Source organism: Pelobates fuscus, chromosome 8 (assembly GCF_036172605.1).
Source record: "Pelobates fuscus isolate aPelFus1 chromosome 8, aPelFus1.pri, whole genome shotgun sequence".
Taxonomy (NCBI): domain Eukaryota; kingdom Metazoa; phylum Chordata; class Amphibia; order Anura; family Pelobatidae; genus Pelobates; species Pelobates fuscus.
Window position 1 is genome coordinate 41,786,160 of NC_086324.1, and position 23,170 is coordinate 41,809,329.

The 23,170-nt window shown below is 36.8% G+C and overlaps 1 protein-coding gene across 2 annotated transcripts in view; it reads left to right on the top strand.

Annotated features, from left to right (window-relative positions):
• Window positions 1–23,170, top strand: part of RAPGEF4 (Rap guanine nucleotide exchange factor 4) — a 226,882-nt gene that overhangs the window by 134,572 nt on the left and 69,140 nt on the right. Inside the window, exons 7-15 of one of the 2 annotated variants that reach the window (XM_063429735.1) lie at window positions 8,392–8,472; window positions 10,493–10,599; window positions 12,179–12,300; window positions 14,627–14,810; window positions 15,957–16,041; window positions 17,729–17,789; window positions 19,557–19,633; window positions 20,995–21,141; window positions 22,074–22,183. In XM_063429735.1, the coding sequence (XP_063285805.1) occupies window positions 8,392–8,472; window positions 10,493–10,599; window positions 12,179–12,300; window positions 14,627–14,810; window positions 15,957–16,041; window positions 17,729–17,789; window positions 19,557–19,633; window positions 20,995–21,141; window positions 22,074–22,183 (974 nt within the window). The remainder of the gene's footprint in view (window positions 1–8,391; window positions 8,473–10,492; window positions 10,600–12,178; window positions 12,301–14,626; window positions 14,811–15,956; window positions 16,042–17,728; window positions 17,790–19,556; window positions 19,634–20,994; window positions 21,142–22,073; window positions 22,184–23,170) is intronic. The other variant, XM_063429737.1, reaches the window with a different exon arrangement.

A 23,170-nucleotide genomic window follows, 5' to 3' on the forward strand; every position in this document is an offset into this window, starting at 1 on the left:
TTAGAATAACGGCACTAATATAATTCAGTGACTTTTCTTTTGCTGTGTAAATCCAAAATACCTGTAAATTTAATTTATCACCTGTGCCCTTATGCCCTTAAATGTTAGCTCTGGCAAGCAGGGCCCTAATTTTATTTTATGTCCTCGTGACCAGGTAGCTGTCGTGATACGTTCCTCAGACTCAAGTTCTAAACAGCAACCTGATCTGGGTGAGTGCTGTTATGTGCACCCATTCACTGCCCGGTGTTGCCCCCAAAATTACACTCCATTTTAGGAACAGCAATGCACCCTTCTTTAACAAATCATTTTGCACAGGCGTGCCCTTTCCCCATATGTCACAGAAGATGGAACTCTGTGGACCCTGAAAATATATGTAAAAATATGTGTAACTTTTGGCATACTACAATAAGTGCTTTATTATTGTGATCCAATCTCTGTCTCTATTTTCTCTTTTCTTTCTGTAAACCCTTCCATAACGATAAAACACGCAATAATACTTTGGTCTTTCTTAAATGACTTATTCCACTAACACAAATGGCAATGAGTATGACACAAACTCATGCAATTGCCCCAGATTATCCGTCATCCTTGGCCATGCCTCCAACCACATCCTCTAAAGCAAATCTGTCTCCAACTCTAGCAAATGAAATAGTTGCGAGGTATGTGCTAAATAATATCAAATTAATAACAGCATTGCAGGTTGTTGCATAATTCTTCTCGGTTTTTTTTTCATACTTTTTACATTTTCTTGCATTCATTTATAGGATCTTTATTTTGGCATTTTGTTTTCCTCAGAGCACGCTCCTCTATAAAAATTAACATGATTACTTCTGTGATGGCAATATAACGAAAGCTGTTTATGTACAGCGAATACTTATCGCGCATGTTGGCAATTGATGAATGTCAACATTTGAAAGCAGGCACCTTACTCTTGTCAAGTACGATGCAGATAATGATTGTGTAAGAAAAAAAATATAAGTAGTCTATTTGTGGCTAAATTACATGAATACTAAGCTCGGAGATTATTGAAGAATTTGTGAATGAAGGGCCTCTGGCAGACACTACAGGGAAATTTCATTAGCAATCGCTGCTGGAAGTGTGGTTAAAACAAATAAACCTCACAATCAGACAGAGATAAGCAATCAATGCTTACCCTGTAGAATGATTCAAACATCACAGTCATTTTACCATCAGAAGTATTATATATCACTAGAGCACATGAAAACGGTCTCTGATAAATCTGCGGTTTTCTGCGTATTATGTGTAACAGCTCTGACCTGCTGAAAATACATATCTCCCCTTCCTCCCTTTCTAATCTTTGTAAAATCTTTGTCATGTAGCGAGATGCACGATGCCCTATTATCTCTGCTTGTCTCCCGTAAAACACTTGCAGTAATCGAATGTCACTTTAAGGATTACCCCTCGGTTTTCACTCTATAACATGCTTTGTGCAGTAATGAGAATTAGGCCGCTTTCTACACTGTTCAAATCGTACTATAATATTTCCATATGTATATTTTTACTCTGTCAAATAATGTGAAAATAATGTCACCAGATGATTCTCCTACCTCACCTTTACCGAGCTATTATATTAAGTTGTGCTTCGATATCCGATCTTAAACAAAATATATTTTAAATAGCAACAAGAGAGGAAGTGCTAGAGTCCAACGTTTTAGGGAAAAAGAAGGGGGTAACCTCTAACAAGGGAGAATAAAAATTAAAAAGACAGATTTTTCACACAACTATAATATATCATATAATGATAAAACATAACTTTAATTCCTTATTAAAATATTAATCACTGAAAAGGATAGTTAAAATCACAATAAGAATTAGTAGCTGTCCTCTTATAATTCTTATCCTTATTTTGTTTTTAAGAATCTTTTAGTGATTTATATGTTGTTGCTTTTTTTTTAATTCTTTATTTTTTGCCGTGCATGCAAATAAACATCAGAGGGATCACGACAGTAATGCAACAGGTTCCGAAATTCAAAATCGTCAATACTTGTCAAAAATACAGCACTTTTAACATTTATATGGAAGATAACTTCCTGGGTGTCTCTGAGACTTTAGACATGGCATAGGAAACCTTAGAAAGAGAGAAACAAAGAGAAACGAAATCTAAGCCAGAGCTCCCAAGGGGGAAGAAAGCATAGTTGTAAATCACTGTCTTGTACAGCATTATTTTCAGGCTTCGAGGTGTAAAGTTTGGGTAGAAAGAAGTTTATGCAGAGCCGTGTGGTGTGAAGAAGTCAATTATTAAACTAGAGCAGGCATAGGCAACCTTCGGCTCTCCAGATGTTTTTGACTACACCTTCCATGATCCTTTGCCAGCATTATGGGTGTAAGAGCATTATGGGGGATGTAGTCCACAAGATCTGGAGTGCAGAAGGTTGCCTATCCCTGAACTAGAGGTTAGTAAGTCAGTCACCCGCTCAAACTGTAAGTGGAGGTAGGTGAGTGGGGGGTATTTCGAGGTGGCGTCAGCTCGGCTACTGCTTAGGTGAGTGATTTATATTTTAAGGAAAGAGTTATGTTTTACCAGTAGATGATATATTATAGTTCTGGGGAAAATCTGGCTTTCTTATTTTAAGTATACTTTAACCATTCAAATACCTTTGCAGCCAGCAACATAAATTATTCCCCTTGGCGAAGGAAGGCTGTAATGAATGTTTGTGAAAAGCAGATCTGTCATGTTTCCTCCAACGTAATGCAATTCTTTTTTTTTTTAATACAGTCTTTATTTGGGGTTTTACTTCTTTTTGTTTTTCCTTTTCTGGTGTATCTCATGTTCAGATTTGTGTAGTATTAATATTGGGTCAAATTCACCTTAGTATCCCTTTTGCTGAATGGTTGCTACAATGTTGCTAAGTTTCCACGCTTTAAAGGAACACTATAGGGTCAGGAATACAAATGTAATCCTGATCCTACAGTGTTAAAAAATGATGTTAGATGGTCCGCCTCCCCTTGCCCCTCTTAAATAAGCCTAAATCTCTCCTTTTTTTAAAGCGCCTCATCGATCAACTGGCGCTGGCTCTGCCCCCACTCTGCCTCCTTGGCTGAGATAGAATTGACAATCTCAGCCAATCCAAAGTTTTCCCATAGGAAAAGGGAGGCTATTGCACATGCACAGATAAAACGCATCTCTATGGGGAATCAATGCATCTCTATTGAGAATGTTCAGCATCTCCATGCAGAGTGTGGTGACGCTGAACTTCAGTGCCATTTTAGTGACGGCCACTAGAGGTGTTACTAGGCAGTAATGTAAACACTGCCTTTTCTCTGAAAAGGCAGAGTTTTCATTAAAATGCCTGCAGGGACATACTATAGACATCAGAAAAACTACATTAAGTTGTAGTTTCTCTGGTGACCATAATGTCCCTTTAAGCCTTTCTGCTTTCTCTCATCACTAACTACATATAACTCGACTATTGGCTGACCTCAGCTAGCAATTAATTTGCACAGCAGGAACAGTAATTTAACATTCTGATAGTACAGGAAGAAGAGCCCATAATTTTAAATACTGCCTACAATTACATAACCAGACGTTTAAAACGGAGAACATTTAAAACCTTATGTAATAGATCTTGCCTTTAAAATATTGTTGTATAAATGTAGGGTTTAAAACCAATGTCTTTGTTTCCTGGTTACACTAGCAGAATTTGAACTGGAAGCTGCCAGTTGTTTGAAATAGTTTCCAGGCTTTATTATCTCTAAAATTCGAATTGTTTGTTCCAGAATCTGAGTCTTGTAATATTAAAGGAACACTATAGTCACCTAAAAAAACTTTAGCTTAATGAAACAGTTTTAGTGTATAGATCATGCCTCTGAGGTTTTACTGCTAAATTCATTGCCATCTAGGAGTTAAATCACTTTGTTTCTGTTTATGCAGCCCTTGCCACACCTCCTCTGGCTATGATTGACAGAGCCTGCATGAAAAAATAAACTGGTTTCACTTTCAATCAGATGTAATTTACCTTAAACAATTTTATCTCTTGCTCTGTAAGGTGCACTTTAATCAAATACACAAGACTCTTGCAGGGTCTAGCAAGCTATTAACATAGCAGGGGATAAGAAAAACTAAATTAAACAGAACTTGCAATAAAGAAAGGATAAACATTATTTGACTCTTTACAGGAAGTGTTTAGGAAGGCTGTGCAAGTCACATTATTATTATTATTATTATTTTTTATATAGCGCCAACAAATTCCGTAGCGCTCTAAAATGGGTGGACTAACAGACACATAATTGAGATCAGACCACTGGACGTACAGGAACAGAGGGGGTTCAGGGCCCTGCTCGATGAGCTTACATGCTAGAGGGAGTGGGGTATAGTGACACAAAGTAGGGGAATTAAATAGTTTGTTAGAGAAGGGTTTATTGAGTGCTTGGTATGTCATTTTTGACAGTTGTAGGAAAGGAGTCATGGGGTGGGGGATGAGAAACCTGCTGACAGTGTAATTGATACGCTTTAATGAAGAAGTGAGTTTTCAAAGATTTTTTGAAGGAGTGGAAGCTGGGTGAAAGTCGGATTGAGGAGGGAAGGGAGTTCCACAGAAGAGGTGCAGCCCTGGAAAAGTCTTGAAGGCGAGCATCAGAGGTGGGGATCCGGGCAGAGGATATGCGTAGGTTTTGGGCTGAGCGCAGGGGTCTTGATGGGACATACTTGTGTATGAGGGAGGATAAGTATGTTGGAGCAGCATTATGTAGGGATTTGTAAGCAAGCGCCAGAATTTTGAATTGGGCCCTGTATCTAACTGGAAGCCAGTGCAGGGACTGACAGAGCGTGGAGGCGTGGGAGGTGCGACCGGACAGGAAAATAAGCCTCGCAGCCGCATTCATTATAGATTGCAGCGGTGCAAGCTGGGAACATGTAAGACCGGTGAGAAGGGGATTGCAATAGTCAAGGCGAGAGAGAACAACAGCATGAACCAGTACCTTAGCCTCCGGTGTTAGATATGGGCGGATACGCGCTATGTTCTTGAGTTGGAAGCGACAGGATTTGGCTATCGATTGGACATGGGGAGTAAAGGAGAGGTCAGAATCAAGAAGAATCCCTAGGCAGCTAGCTTGCAAGGTAGAAGTGATAGTAGCGCCATTGACTAGGATGGAGACAGACACAGGAGTAGCAGCACTTGAGCGAGGAAAAACGTTCTGTTTTGGACAGGTTGAGTTTAAGGAAGTGAGCAGCCATCCAGTTGGAAATAGCAGAGAGGCAGTCAGAAACACGAGTCAAGGTGGGTGGAGAGAGATCAGGGGACGACAGGTAGATTTGTGTGTCATCTGCATATAAATGATATTGGAAGCCAAAGGAGCTGATGAGTTTACCAATGGAGGCAGTATAGATAGAGAACAGTAGGGGACCAAGGACTGAACATTGGGGGACGCCGACAGAGAGGGGTTGGGGAGAAGAGGCAGTGCCAGAGAAAGACACACTGAAAGAGCGCTTGGAGAGGTAGGAGAGCACCAGGATAAAGCAGTATCCCGTAGACCAAAGTTACGGAGAATGTGAAGAAGCTGTTGATGATCAACAGTGTCAAAGGCGGCAGAAAGATCAAGGAGGATTAGGATAGAGTATTGGCCGCGAGATTTAGCAGCAATTAAGTCGTTGGATACTTTGGTCACAGCAGTTTCGACAGAGTGACCAGCGCGGAATCCAGACTGAAGGGGGTCAAGCAGAGAGTTGGATTCGAGAAAGTCTGTCAATCTGGCGTACACAACTCTCTCGAAGATCTTGGAGGCAAATGGCAGTAGCGAAAGAGGGCGGTAGTTGGATGGGGAGTTGGGATCAAGGTTGGGCTTTTTCAGAATCGGGGTTACAGTTGCATGTTTGAAGGGTGAGGGAAATGTGCCAGAGGAAAGGGAGAGATTGAAAATGCTAGCGAGAGGTAGAGCAAGAGAGGGAGACAAAGTGCGGATGAGATGCGAGGGAATAGGATCGAGGGAGCAGGTGGTGGGGCGGGAGGACAGGAGCAGATGCAGGGAGGTGTGACTAGGGTTTATACCCTAGTGATTTAACTCGTAAATGGCAGATAATTGAGCAGCGAGGCAGCAGGGACACGATCTATACACCAAAACTGCTTCATTAAGCTAAAGCTATTTTGGTAACTATAGTGTCCCTTTAAATAAATAAATATTGTGCTATAAAGTCAAATATGCTGCATTTTTACACAAAATGTGCTTACATTTGGGCTACGTTGGAAAATGTTTTTATTATCACTATAATCTGACCATCTGGCTACATATAACAATTGGAAGTTTCTTTCCTCCTTTAGAAATAGAATAGCAATAAAAGCTCAAGTCGATATTATGTGAAAGTGCTTATTAGTCTCCTTGAAATATATGTAAACTTATAAAACATAACAATTTTATCTGTATTTTATTTTGCGGGAATTGCGACTTCTATTTGTTTATTTCGTTTTGTACACATTCGGTTTTGAACGTTACCTGTATTCCGATGACTAGTGATATGTGAAACAGAGAACAGCCAATCAGAATAGAACCTTGCATGCCTCTTGTTTTTCTTTTGACCCATTTTAAGATTACACAATCTCTTGGAATATGATCTTATCTTGGTGCTATTACATTTGGCCAGGGCTTTCTTTTTCCTTTTTCAAATGTTGTTTCACTTTTATTATACAACAAGCATTTATAACACTCGTCCACACACTTTGGAACATGTAAATAGGAAAACTATAAATAGAAACCCTTAACCTTGTCATTGTCTGAATATGTGGACAGTGGATATCACGGAGGGTCAGTTACTGCCTTATATCCGTAGATTGTGTGAGTACTCAAGCATTACCAACATAAAAATGGCATGTGACCTTCAGTGGACAGACATCTGGTGATCAACTTTGTGTGAAAGATTTTCAACTAAATCAATCTTAAATTTACCTGTTCCATATGGCTGGAACTTTAAAAAAGACAGTGACTCTGATTAGTATGGCTGTATGCATAACACAAGAAGGTACAGTAGCGACTCCTGTGATTTAAAAGTTGCATGCTTTTTTAACCACTGCCTTCGAACATTTCTGTGGACACCCGTAATCCTTAGTAGTCAAGGTACTGTGTAAATAATTCTTGCTACCTCTTAATACACTAGGTCAAGTTCCATCATCCTCAATGTGAGTTAAATTTGCACTCTAAACATCAGAACGACTACAGTTCAGTGTAAAGATTATGGTGCCTAGAGTCTCTGGGTTGCGTCTCCTGTTTAGAAGAAACTTGACAAAGACAGCTACTCTCCCCCGCCCCTAGATACCAACCCCTCTTCATTGCCTCATTATACAGATTGTGCACTTCCTCATTATCAATGTAAATTTCATGCAAATTGGATAGCAGTGATTGGCTGACAGTGCAAAAGCATTCCAAAATGTGAATACTGTACAACCTTAAAATCATTTTTTCCTCCAATAATTCTGTAAAGAATGTACAAATAAACTAATTGTTAAAATTGAGTACATTTACATGTTTTTTTTTTATCTCTAAGCAAAAATGTATGTACCAAATTCTATCATTACAGCTGTGTGCTAGCAGTGCATCCTATAGCATAACTTTGTTGTGTCACTGTATTTTTCCACTCAATACCCCTGTTTCTGAGAACGGTCTTTCATGTGTATCTATGTTAGCACACGCCCCTTTACTAATAATACTGTGTTGTAATAAATTAAACTGGCTCTCCTTCCTTTGTTTTTGTTTTTTTCATTCATTAATTTAGTGTATTGTATATTGCTATGCTTTATATTCCCTTAACACAAAAACTATTATTTATGAGTTTAAACATTTCTGTTTATTTTCATTACTATATAATTCCCATTCTTTAAGAATTTGTTTTCTTGTCATGCTTTCAAGACTCAATCTAGGCACCATAACCACCATAGTGTTCTCCATCCCATGGTAAGTAGTGAAACCACTTTCAAATGGTTTGACACTTACCTCGATGCCTGGGCACCCGCAGTCTGACTTCATTTTCTGATATAACTAAAGGAAATGTTTGCCTTCTGCATTACACATCTCGATTCCGACTGTGCATAAAAAAAACAAAAAAACATTGAATGTATGTATATTGGCTATAAGTGTATCAGCTGACCACTCAATGAATTCTGTTTAAACACAGTCACAAATTGATGCCACTGATACATAATTACTAACGTCAGTCTGCAAATGGTTGGACTCTTACTAATGTTGTGGTTATGGTGCCTAGGCTGCCCATTTAATGCTCTTTTCAAACCATACTTTTAAATTTATTTTGAAATGATTTGGTTTATTTTAAATTAACCACCAGTTTTGTGTTTCTTCAATGCTAATGAGATTTTAATTTTGTTTTTATGTTTTCTTTTACTGTATTTATGTTTTATTTTTTTCCTTTGGTTACGTCTTATTTTTCAGACCCCCCTCATTGAAAACCAAATTCCGCTCCGTCAAGCTAAAACCATTACAGAGGTAATGGGATGCCGGCAAGTGGTTAAGGTGCTTAATGACTTCAAAGTGCAGTTTTCTTATAGGCCGACAAGTTAAATGGAACCGTGCTCTATTAACAACCAACACATCTGGGAGTTTTAGTTTGGCATTTTATGGCAAAAAAACTACAATTGAACTACAACTCCCAGAAACCATTGTTGTGCCACTAATGCACTGCTTGTGAGATAAACTACGCAATGCTATAAAATGTTACGTGAACAGTTACTTCATGGTTTAGTGAGAGCTCACTTAAAAAATGCCAACCACATACCAGAACTTACAAAACAAACCTAGCCTTTTTAGAGAAACCCACAAATTGACCTGTGTGTTTATACGTATAAGAATTATCAGTAAGACATTGTCTTACTTTAGTAGTTTTGTCATGTAGAGTTTTGTTCCTGTTTCGAGGGACAAAAAAAATTACACACGCAATATTTTTTATTTCCGGAGAAGAATCTTTTCATGGATCATATTGTAGTCATTCTTGCAATTTCCTTTTAATGATGGTATTGGCGGGTTAAAATAATATGTAATCTCCATACATGGGGACTTGACTAGTTAGGTCATCAATCCAGTTCCTTTTCATAATGAGGGAGTAAGAGGGCAGAACTGGAGAGTGTGATCAAGTCATAAGTATGTAAAACTGCTTTTAACGTGCGTAAGTAATAGTATATTGGGGAAAACAGACATATACGTGGGGCTAAACACCCCTACACATGCTTAAACGCAATTATTCAACACCATATTATGGGGTTAATAGAAAAGGTTTGTAGGTATAGGAATCTGTGAGCCAGTGTGTAAAGCTTTGTAACTGGTTTATTTAGAGGTCTACATTGTTAAATCAATGATGTTATACAATTACACTTCTTATTAATAGAGGACTTAAACTGTACAAAAACAGCATTTTAGGTAACAAATTCTTTCATTTTAATCCACAGAGCATTACAGGTTGTGTATTTTTTTTTAATGAGATGTACTAGGGCAGGGGCAGGCAACCTTCCTTCACACCCCAGATATTGTGGACTAGACCTCCCATGATGTTCTGGCAGCCATAATGCTGGCAAAGGCATCAGGAGATATGTAGTCAACAACATCCGGAGAGCCGAAGGTTGCTTATCTTTATAGAAGGGAAAAATGTGTCATTACTTCAGCATATCAATCCTAATATATTGCTTACCCCATGTCAGGTTGTAGCATTGTAACATGATTACTTTTAACTTGGACCTTGATTTCATATTTTTGGTTAAGACTTTCAAATGATTTATTATTTAGAAAATATTTGAATATTTATATATTATTATTTTTTTGTCAATCTTTATTTTTATTGAGGCATGAGATAATACAGTACAGAATGTAAAGCAGGGAGTTATAGCATATAAAACACATGGTATACGTGGTATAGAATAGTCAACGTCGGTACTTAAACTCCTGCATAGACAAGCCTCTTTTTTTTTTCAAATTACATTAGATAACAATGCAGGTTAAACTAATAGTGTTAGCAGTGATTTGTCTGTCTAATTGTAAAGAAACTCTAGGCAAATCAAGCATCACGTTACACTATGCATTAATTATATGGCAGTAGTGATATTTCTGTGCTTAGGAAAGAGAGTGCATGCTGTGCACCTCGCTAGGTATACAAGATGGGATAACCCCCCTCCCTGGAAGGTACTGTGCTAGGTAAACTCTAATAGTCATGTTGGCTGCACTAGAGTGAAAACATATCATGAATATTTGATATTTTTTTATATATATTCATATATTTTTTATCATGATATTTTAATATGTTGAAAAAATTATTTCAAGTTTTTCCAAAAATATTAAATCGAGACCATAATCTGTCTTAGAAACAGAACAATTCCATTTGTAATATTCTGCAACGATCTGCATTTCATGTTTCATAAAGGATAGAACCTCATAACAAATTCAAAGTTTAATTGGATGTTAGATACATTGATCAAAAAAATATAAATGTATTGCCTTTTTTTTTTTGCATCATCAGAATTTGAAGTTTTTTTCTGAAACATTACAGGTTCCGTCAGAGCGAATTCTGAGGGCTGGAAAGATTTTGCGGAATTCGATCCTTTCCCGTGCACCTCACATGATAAGAGATAGAAAGTACCATCTGAAAACGTACAGGTGAGTTTACAACTTCTGTGGTGCCAACAAGAATACCAAGACTGTGATCAGCTACATTTCACATTATATTGTTCTCATGTAATGAAAATGGCGGAAGGAGCACATACATTTACTGAAATTATTGCCCAGTTTGTACTATCCAAATAATAAAGATAGTGATTGGCTGCGGCTACAGGGTTGGAGTCAAGTCAATAACTCAGCTCACACTGATCTCTCATTGGCTGAGCTTCATTAATTACCTTCCAATCAGGAAGACGCGTTGTGGAAAGTCTAAGCATGGCTAAAAAGACAGAGTTACATTGTCGAAAGCAGAAAAACAATTATAGTGCTGAGAATATCCAGGTCTTCCATATCCAGTCTGTTCTCATGGACTTTGTGAATGCATGAAAGTCCTATTTTAGAAAAAAATCTCCTTTCCCTAGGTTTTATTTATTAAAAATCTATACTGTATCTCTGAATGTTGGATCAAGGAAAGGAATGTGTGCTACCCATCATATGTTTATGTTATATTTTCCATAATTGTCATGTGTATGGTCTACAATATTTCTGACACAGAAGAATAGATCTGCCTATGGGTTGCAAAATCTCACTCAAATGGATTTATCTCAATTTCCCAATAGGTTAAAAGCTTTACAACACTCTGCACCTTGCTTTGAATGAAAATGTTAAATGTATGATGCATACTTATCTAGTTTACTGTTGGCAAACAAAATCAATTAAAGTTAACATCAGAGGCATTATAAATGCACAGAATTCTAAGGTACTCTCTGCTACACCCCCTTGCCGCCCCCCACCTTTACCCAAAAAATGCAGTGGGTTTATGCAGACATATAAACATCTAAAGAAATACATATATTTTTATAGTACGGTTTCATATGTCTGTATGTATGTGGATATTCCTGCTTGTAATATATTGAGTTTGAAAGTTAGGGTCCGGGTAAAGGGTGTTTAGCGCTTGCGGTCACTCAATGCTGACACTGCTCCCCCTGAAAGTCGTTTCCTGTGTGAGAGGCTGTAGGTGGACACTGGTGGGGTTGGAACAGCACTGTATTTTACACACTCTATAACTGTTCCTTCAGCTCGGCTATAAAGCATAAAAGGTTGACTGGACTAAAGAGACCATTGGTCAAGGCTCCTGGTACTTTTCTCTCGTCACCAGCTTATCTAAGCTCCAAAAATACAAATTACAATTGCTGAAGACAGGTGCTTCCTAGGGGGCATGTGCCTTTAGGCTGGCGCCTACTCTGCCTAATGAAAAATCTAGCCCTGAGATGGTGTTTAGGTAGAGCTGGTGTGAGTCCTATTTGGACTGCAGGAAAGTTTCATTCCCCAAAGCATTATTTTTTTGTCAAGTTCAAGAAACAACCACACTTGTTTAACCTAGCAAGAGGGAGTTTCAACTTTTCAACTGTTCGTTCTTGTCTCTAGTGGTTCCCATGAAAAAAAAAAAAATACATACATTATTGATAAGTTCGTACTCATCTTCTTTTTGAGACAGGAAATGAAATCTAAAATGTCCAATAATGTTCTATTCTTTTTAAAGTTTAAAAACGATAACGTTATTGTGTGTTCTATGCAGGCAGTGTTGTGTAGGAACGGAACTTGTCGACTGGCTTATGCAGCAAAGCTCATGTGTCCATTCAAGATCGCAAGCCGTGGGCATGTGGCAAGTGTTACTGGAAGAAGGTGTTCTTAACCATGGTAAGAATCATTTAAAAATACATAAACAGTACTGGCAAATGATATATGCTGAAACTAACGACGAACGACTAGTACACGTATTTGTAATGTTTGACTGCCATAAAACAGCACATGTATATTCTGCAAACACTGTACCACAAGCTCTAACTTCCTGTTTTCTTTTCTGTACCCCCACCCCATAAAACAATAAAATCTTTCAAAATAAAGAATTTACAAAAAATAAAATACATAAACAGACCATCAAATAAACATTGTTTTTACACCCTAAAATATTTTCTGGGTGGTTCTCAAAAGAATGCATATTAAATTAGAGTTTACCTGTGTTTTAACTCCAACCAATCTATTTGGCAACGCGCCTATTATTACATTCCTCCTGCACCCAAGTAACCAGAGAATAATATCGAGTCTTTGGATTCGATAGGGGTACAGAGGAGTTCTACCTCTTTGGACCCTTACCGAAATGCCTAGGTAGACCGCAATGCGGGACTGCTTTATTAATTTCAAATCTCTCTAGATCTAATTGTATTTGTGACCCTACGAGACTTCCTTGTGAGATCCCTTTTCTCCCTACTAAATTGGCTGAACATTTTAACTCTGTCTTACGAGGACATCCTTTGTGTTTCTGCAAGACTAGGCCCTTGGCATGATCTATGTTTTTTGTTGTGCAGTCTGCCAGCAACCTTACTCTGTATATAAATCCTCTCTCCTCCATTATACTTCTCATGGGACTTAGTTAAGTTTTTCCTTGCAACTCTTACTTGTAACTTGCAATTACTTGCTGGGATATGACCTATTTACTGAGACTTTTGTATAGCTATTCACTTTGTGCATCTATCTGTACAGAAATGTGTACCGGTTGAAAATGTATTTTATAAGCTAGTTTTCTACTTGTCTGTGCTCTCAAAATTCTACAAAATAAAATTCTAAAAAACGAGAGTGTCACGGGATAGAGGGACAATGTAGTGTTATGAATACAGCGTTGTATTCCCAACACTAGAGTGTTCTTTTAAATGTGATGTTTACTAATGTTTATTATTTTTTTATTTAGAGGTATAGGATGTGTTAAGGTTAATTTTTTTTTTTATAAAACAAAAACTCACTGTTGGATAGCATTATCCATGAATTGGTTATTTTCCTCTTATATTTATTATCATATCTTAGCAATTAAATTGCATATATGCCCTCTTAATGTCACCTGCCTTGAGCTCTTTTTATTTACGTCCTGTGGTGTTTTTATTTTACATCACCCCTGCAATTACTTTTTTTATACATACTCTTTTCACTCATTAAACATGGTCTGTCTCTCATTATATAAAACTTCTAATTTAGTCTCTTTTCATTTTCTCATAGTGCTGTTGTCTCTAATCGCTGACAAGGTTATTTACTAACGTGAGAATTCCAAGAGAATTTCAAATTTAAGGTGTAAATACCTGGAATTGCTCTCTAAGTCAGCTACGTTTTCAGCTTGGCTACTCTGGCCTGAAACTTTAAATTCACTTTGAATTCGTATTTTAGTAAAAAATAACTATGTGAATGTTAACTACACTCAGTATGGCTCTCCTTAGAAATTAATTTTATATGACTAACGATTAAGCATATTGCACTGAGATTTGTATTGACAAATTACTGAAGACAAAACAAAATTTAAATTCATGAAATTGTTCTGAAGTTTGTGTATTGCCTCTCATAACGCCAAAAGCTGTCTTGTAATTAATGTTACATGTAGACGTGTCAATTCCGAATTAGAAGAAAATGTTTGTTCTTGATTATTTCTTGTTTGTTGGGCAGGTAGGGGATTGTAAAGAAACTAAAATCCTGGTTTGTATCCAGTTACAGTTGTATTTTAGAGACACGTATGTGTAGAATTTAGGTTTGGGCCTTAAAGCAGGATAAAAAAATAAATATTTTCCAAATCGGCAAAGCCCAATTGTTAAAAACTCTTTGTATCATTAATGTTCTGCCCTCTACTGGTTATAAATGGTAAAGAATTGCAATTTGTTCTCATATATATAATGGAATATTACCTAACACAAGATCAGCCAAATGCTGACACCGAATAGGAGTCAGGGATCTCTGTATCATTACTTTGTTTGTAATACGATATGAAATAAGTGTACTAATGCCCTAGAATATGTGATGCTGTACCTCAATTCTGCTAATCTCTGCGTCTGCTGAGATAATAGGATATTTTGCTGAACACTAAGTTATCTAAAACGTGCAATGAAAGCTTAAACTCTTGCAGCGATTTCAAGGATGGACAAAGCGATGAGGGCGGGCTGTTGTGCAGAATGTATGGGCAATAATAGGTTTTTAATTGTGTTTTTAGTTGACCAGGAATATTGCTTCCAAGACAAATACCTGTTTTATCGATTCTTGGATGATGAACACGAAGATGCACCCATGCCAACTGATGAAGAGAAGAAAGAAAGTGACGAAGAGCTTCAGGACACATTCCTCCTGCTTTCTCAGACAGGACCTGACGCTCATATGAGAATGATACTGAGAAAACCGTAAGCTTTATTCTCATGTAGCCCATATGGATTCACCTTGTATGTCATTGGAGAATGTGTCTCCCTGAAGAGGCCGACAGTCTGACACCCCCCAAACTACATCGAAATTGAAACTCTTGTGGTTGAGAAAAAAAAACCTGGAAATCTAAGACCTCCTCTATTCTAAGCTTGCTCAGTTTGTGTGTTATATGAATTTCTGCATAGATTCAAACCCAGAGTTTCTCAATCTGTAATACGTTTATCCTATTCAGGTCTTCTGATGCAACCGTGACATGAGTGGTGCTTTGTTTGAAAAAGGTCAACCGAAGTTCTTTCAAACCTCCAACCTGCCAGCAGAGGGCATCCTTCCCAATATATATTTAATACATGATCAGACAGACCATTTTTACAAATCTCGCATTGCACAGTGGGATCGATTACACTGTGCATTAAAACCTAAAATGGCCATGACTGAATTGCAGAGAGTGGTAATGGGACATAGATGTCCCGACCTGCCCACGATGAGTGGGACTTGTACATCCAGGCAGTAGCTAGTGTTTGCAGCTGCCACCATTAATTCAACATCTCTCCTAAAACTAATGTTGCATTAGAACGAGTCAGCACAGTCATTTCTCTCTCCAGATCCTCTTCTGATATGTCACTAGAGAAAGGAGGCTGAATTAGGGACAACAGCAGTAAACAGAACCACAAATTTCAGGAAACCTTGGAAATATACGATAAATTGAAAAATATAGTTAAAAAAAAAAACCAAAAAACTAAAATAAGCCCCCATAAGTTTGTGTACGGAGCTCCTTGTCCTTCTAGAAGTGTGCCCCTCAGCTGACCAAGCTCATAGAATGACATGTTTATTTTATGTCGATTGTTAGCAGTTACTAATGTACGAACTTCAAGTGATATTTTATTCACAGTTAATATATTTTTTATTACTTTACTTACAGCTTATCACTGGAGTTGGCAGATTGAAAATATTTTATAGAACACTGTATGGTTATAGCAAATTGTATTACAACCATAAAGATCTTCGGAAAAAAACAACTGACGAATAAACGCATTTATTATCGATGTTACTTGTTTAAAATGTAATTTTTTGTTTTGTATATTGAGCCAACTTTGTTAAAATAATTTGGGTGTTTTTCTGCTATTCAGGCCGGGCCAAAGAAATTTTGATGATCTAGAAATCATTTTTGAAGAACTTATTCACATTAAAGCCTTATCTCATCTTTCGACCACAGTAAGTGATTTTTTTTAAAAACTTTTATATCATTTTGACCTTTGCTATGGCATTGACAACTTTTTGTTTGATAGTATAATTAGCATAGTAGTATCACTTAATTTTCATTATTAGAAAGCCATTATTTACAGTTATTTTAATTCAGTTTACTAAGTTTGGTACCCCATTCTCAGAGAACACACCCAAGGTTGTCACATGTTTGATTTATCAGGATTTCAATATGAATTTCAAATTTAAATCCAAAGAATCTGAATTGGAGGAATTGTCCAAGTCGGCTGTGTTTTAAGCTGATTTCATCTAAAATTAGAAATTCAATAGGAGTTGCCAACATCTCCCAGTTTCGTGAATAACGCTGAAGAACGCTAAACAAGACACGCATGAACACTAATCAAAACCCAAAATTGTTTGGTAGCCCAGAACCTAGAAAGAGCAGTAAAATGTTTTTTATTTATATAATACATGTTTAGTAAATATATAATATAATATAAAATAAAATAAAAGACTGAGCCGATGGCAGAGCCTGTAATTGTAGGAGGGCTTACCCAGCCTATATATGCTCGGCCATCCCTTCATCTGGGCTGACAATGTCTGGTTAGCCAACCCACCATTCCCTTTAACAGACCATTCATTTCAGTGGGCCCTCTATTTACAGGCCTACCTAAACGTTGGTTTCGGCACAACCAACTTACACCATAACTACTATAACTCAGCTTATTGTCTTATATATATATATATATATATATATATATATTTATATATATATATATATATATATATATATATATATACTGCCACTTCTGTTTTTCCCTCTTTTGGTTAATTTTTCTTACTTGATTGGTGAACCAAATAGGGGGAAATTCAGGTGTCCCGAAAAATGTTCTGACTTCGGTAAATAATTATTTGGCAGAACCAAATTTTCTCACTATGTGCAAGTCCAACTTTTAATGAGGACTGAAGAATATGTTCTGCATTGCCAACAAAAAAATTAAAAAGAGACAGGCGCGAGAAGAGAAGACTCTAAATTTTACGGTTCGATTTAATAATAATTATTCAAATTTTATTTAGCATCAGACATGTCTCTTTAAATTGCATCAAGCTGTTTTAACAGGTAACACAGAACAAGTTATCTGAAATGTATTTCACTGTCAGGCCTTACCGGCTCACTGTAAGTACCATAAGCACTCCAATGCATTGTAGTGGCTATAGTGCTAAGAGTCTTTGGGTGCTATGCCACCAGTTTTGTATCGAACCATTTTCAAGCAGTTTTGCAAAAATCAAAGCTCTCCTGGCTTCTAAAACCCAGCTTCTTGTCTGTCTCTTAGATAATGAGAAAGTTAATATCTGCATTATCCATAGCATGCTGCTTGGCAGTGATAGATGCAAGTGTATTCTCTTTTAAATAAAATCCATGAAAAATAAAATCTCGACTTTGAATTTCCAGACGTAGCAAACTAATACAAACGTTTTACAACAAAATGCAAAAGTTTACAAACAAGATAACTGAAATCATGCAGAGATTAATTATAAATATTAATATCTGTAATAAATATTACTCTCAGAGGAAGTATATCCCTTTACACCTTAACAGGTAAACTCTCAGGAAACGTTTGTTATTCCCTAGAATTTTTTTTAGTAATTTCCATGTAGAGAACTCACACTGGAATTAATTGTATATCTTCTCTTAAAGGTTAAACGAGAACTGGCTGGATTTTTAATCTTTGAATCTCATCCAAAAGCTGGAACAGTGTGTAAGTAGACATCTGACATGACCATGTAAGAGCTAAACCAGTAGGTCTCACTTCAACATAAAAGCCACCCCAGCAGGCTCGAAGTGAGGCAGGTCTCACTAATATCTCAGTGGAAATGCAGACAAAATCTTGATTGATTCATTGATTTGCTAGAAATTCTGGTTTGGAGACATGCTGCAGCTCTAGTTAGTAGAATTCTGTCATTTTAAAGATCTGTGATATTAACTATCTCAGCTAACAGGAAGGTTCTGAGCATAACTGCTTGTTTTTGCAGTGTAAGTGCAAGTTTTTGCACAACGCTGGGAAAATAACTGTTGCAAAGTTCATCTTAGCAGTTTTTAATAGTAAAAAAAATGGCATCTTATGATTGATCTGTGAGACCCCGTCATATATAAACAAACGCACCACAATATTAACTATTTCAGTGCTGCAGCAGAGAGCAGTGTGTCTTTGAGAGTTTGGCATGTTGTAAGGGAGAGCAGAATTGATCCCTCATCAACACAAGTAAGCAATTTAAGGGACACTACAGCTCATTGAAGTGGTCTGGGTGCAGTGTCCCTATTGCACTTAGTGCTGCAATTTAAAACATTCCAGTTCTAGAGAAACTGCAATGTTTAGATCGCGGCACTAAGGCTGCTTCCAGTGACCGTCTGCCACTGGAGGCGCTTCCTGGCTGTTAACGGACTTTTGGTCCATTAACTGATGCTGAACGTCTTCACGCTCTGCATGAGGACATCCATCATCAGCTATTTCCCCATAGGAAAGCAATGATTCAATGCTTTCCTACAGTAGGGCCTAATGAACGCACTGCACTTGACATGCATGCGCATTAGCACCTTCTAATCAAGGGATGCGACACAGCACTGAGGGACATCGTCGCTGGGATCGTTATTCACCCGGGTGGGGGAGGGGGAGGCATCGAGAGCTATAGAGCTAGGAATACAGCTTTGTATTCCTGGCACTATAGTATCCCTTTAAATAAAAAAGTAAATAAATAAAGAGAAAAGAGTGGAAGTTCTTAGACCCCAGTAATCCTAGGGGAGGTCCGATATATGGCTTCCTGTCATCCTCCACCTTTTTCCCTATCATGTGAAGATTAATGGTTATTCATAAATGATCTGCGTTGTCCCATTGTAGGCTGATATGTGCCAGTGGGATCAGAAAATGGATGAACCCTGGCCAGAAGAGGGTAGTGGAATTTAGTGTTTTGTGCAGCGATAGATTGTGCCATTAAAATGTTCTAACAAAAGGGACTTTGATCTGTCACATTACACAAGAGGCAGGGCCTCTCCTCTCCAGCGGGGACCAAAAAGAGATTGTGATACAGAATGTCATGCTGATATATGTCTTGCTGATCTAGATAGCGTTTTGTTGTCAGGGTGGACACTCACAAAGGGGGAAGCGAACTGTAACAAACAATATCGTTGTATATTGTGTGCTGAGTGTTTAAAAACCTAAATTATAAATGCCCAGTCTCAAATGTGTAGAATATGGTTCTGAAACCTGGAAGGAATTTTAAGAAGACCTCATTACAGTCAACAAAATTGACCCGGACATGTTTTGGCTGGGTGTATATCATGCTTTGAGGCTTGACAAAAAAACAGAGGGTTTTAAACTTTGTCAAGTCACTATTGATGAGTGTATTAAAGGCTTCAGAAGATTCCTTGAAGTCTTTGGATACATTTTCTGTTCATTTTGGAATCAGAGGTGCAGATCCTTTACTGATGACTGTTATGAAATCTGTTTCATTTTTTTTTGTGTTGGCAGTGTTTAACCAAGGTGAAGAAGGTACTTCTTGGTACATCATCTTAAAAGGATCAGTAAACGTGGTAATATATGGCAAGGTAGGTGTGTTTGGGCTTATATTATTAATAGTGTTATTTGCAGTTATAAATAGAAACTGTGTCTAATAAGTGTGAATAAGGTAAAGGCCAAGTGAGTACACGCACTACAACATATTTTATTATTATTGTGTGGCTGCCAGGAGTGATGCTAGGAGGGCTGGTCTAGGTGTGATCCCGAAGAGTTCAATGTCTCATTTAGGCATCCTATCATTGTTAACCTTCTGATATTGAGAAATAAATAAAACTTCAAATGACATAATCTGTGACATTGCCAATTTAATGCACAATGCCGCTGTGGTTGCAGGGCTGGACATGGTATGGGGTGAGGTTCTAAGAAGAGCTTAAGTCAGCATATGCAAGATGGGTGATACATAAGATAAGCAAAACTATATCAGGCTATTGATTTTAAAAGAATCTAATGTAATCTAATGTATAAATAGTATATGCTGTTCCTTTGTATGGCTATACAATTGCTAAATTTGCAAATAAGTCAAACTATTTAAGTTTCATTCTAAAAATTAAATGTGTTTGATTTAAATCTGTATACATGATTTACACAGGGCAGTCTGATCAATAACGAAGAATATTATCTTTGTATGTTGTTAATAGATACTAGACATGTGCACCAGTGAAGTTTTCGTTTTGTACGAATGAATTCATACTAAATAAAAATTTCAATCATCCAGTCTGAATTTCGTCCATAAAACATTTGTTTTTCGGACGAAATTCCGAAAGAAACAGCCCGCTCGCTGTCATTTAAAACTGGATATAAACTTGTATCTTATATAAAAGTGATAGAGAGCTACAGTAAGAGTACGTGTAACCAAAAGTTAAAGCAAAAACAATAACAATGTTGCAATATGAAAAAGTAGCTATTTCAGATCAGGCTGTGTTACTGATCTAAATAGCTACTTTTTTTTATATTGTTTTGCCGGTAGTTCCCTCCTTTTAATAAACTAAACAAACTGAAATGAAAAGGTAATGCATTCGGCATTTGCCCTTTTGTTTCGTTTATATTTCGTATGTAGGACTTTCGTTTACGTTTTAGTAAACGAATACGAAAAAGTCCGAAATTTCAGACAAAATCATATTCGTCCGAAAACTAATGCACATGTCTAATAGATACCCAAAAAGGGAGACAGGGTTTAAAGCATAGCCATGATACATAGAATCAAGCATAGATCGTTGCTGGGTTGCAGTTGATGCCAAGAAAATGGGAGTTGATTAACAGTAACTATTAGGGTTACTACAACCTAAGTGATTTTCCTTATGTGGCCTCAATATATTTAACAATGATGAAAATGAATTTTCACTGATACATGTTCCTTTGTGTTAATATGTTTATTGTTCCTATGTTTCAGGGTGTAGTGTGCACCCTTCATGAGGGCGATGACTTTGGAAAACTTGCTCTTGTAAATGATGCCCCAAGGGCAGCATCTATTGTTCTGAGAGAAGACAATTGTCACTTCCTCAGGGTAGACAAAGAGGACTTCAACAGAATCCTGCGGGTGAGTATCCCTGTTTAACAGTGTTTGGGAACTTAATCTAGATAATCTTATTGTCTCCGTTTTTCTTGAGGTAACTCAATGTGTATGTAAAATACAAAATGTATGCATCAAGGGGTTCTACAGTAAAAAAAAAAAAAAAATGTATTATTTTGCCCCAATACACATGTTAGCATTTTGTACCATTTAATATTAAACTTTTTTTTTTTAAGAATAAGAATTAAAGAATTAAAGTTAGGGCTAAGACCATTTGCAAATGCCACCATTTATTAAGCCATTCTTACAATATTAGTATTTCAACAGAGCTGGGAAGACAAGATTGCACAATATAATTATCTGCTGGGGACTAAATTAAAATATACATTTTAGTCAAACTTTGCATTACATGTGTGTATAGTGCTTATGCAAGTGGTATATCTCCATAATATTTGTATTATTCAGCTTTGCATCTCAATGATAACACTAGGAAGTAAGAGGAAGAGTACGATTTAGATGAAGACCTATAGAGTCTTCTTCATAAAAAGCTTAAATTTTAGATCCCGACAGCAATAATGGAAACTCTAGATACATTTAAAAGGTGTATGTTTGATAGAATGTATAGTGTCCCTACTGAGTTAGGAGGAAATATGTGCACTTCAGTTCAGGTCTTGTTCCTGTAAGTGACTTTAGATGTTATGGGTCTGACTGACTCTGGAGATTGGTAAAAGCAATCCCACACTTGTATGTTTTGTTTGAGCTTTCTTTGTCAGTTATATTTGAACTTGATTTGGTATCCACTATTTTTGTTACTACCCCGTTTATTTATCATTTCCGCTTTTACTTATTCAGATTTATTATTTTGTTAAACACAAAAACTGGCCTGTATATTCACATTATGATATTGGATGACATTATCACGCTAAATTGTCAATTTTTTGCATGTCTTTATGTTGTAGGATGTTGAAGCGAATACAGTAAGACTAAAGGAACATGATCAAGATGTCCTGGTATTGGAGAAAATCCCAGCCGGAGTGTCGACACATGGAAACACTCAATCTCCGTACAAGTATGTCTAGATTTTTAAACTAGATACTGACTAGGCAGGCACAAAGGTTACTTTAAGAACTTAATTCCCTCACAGAATGTGGACGTGTTTTGCCTCAACGGAGCCTAGATAAAAATAATCATTATTTATAACATTTCAAGAAAATACAAGACAAAAGGGACTAATATATTTAGTTTAAAGTTAGCAGACGCAGTTAGGCAATGTAGGTAATATGAAGCATCCAGAATAATTGGGGAGTTCTGAGATACCATAAGTTGTCAAAGAAAGTCTCCGCAGCCAGGAGCATTTTTCTGTGCATGAAAGGATAATTTCAAGAGTTAAAATAAAATTATAATAGTTATAATAAGATAATAAATTGAAAACAAATAGAAATAAGAGGAAATGACTTTATAACAAAAATATGGTTCATCATTTATATTTGTAAACGTTATCATTTAACTGGAATAGGTCTGTGAAGCATAATAAATAATGTAAGCGGTGTAGCAAAAATATTTAATGTATGACCATATAGTGTAACTACATTTTCATTATTTGTACCTAAATCAAGCACTTTTTTTCTTCTTTAAACTTTCTGGGATTAAAGATATTTTGAAATGGAGTGCACTGAATTGTGTATGCTAAATTAATCTGCGTGTTCTTTTATATTATTTCAAACAAAATAGAATTTAAAATCCTGAATTTGGAAAATTAAAGGACAGTATCAGAGTTATCCAATAAAGTCAGATTTCAATGTGAATTTAAAGTGAATTTCAAATGTTAGATCAAAATAGCTGAATAGGAAACATTCTCTTGGTCGGGGTTGCTTTCTGCTGAGCTACTCTGTTTTCAATTTTAAATTCAGTTTAATTTCTCCCTTTTAGTAAATAGCTCTGTATGTAATATCTGGAAAATTCTTAGTGGAGCGCATGGTGACAAAATATATTCAGATTTTTACACGTGTCAAAAATGTGCTGCACATGCCATAATCATATATAATTATAATTAGAT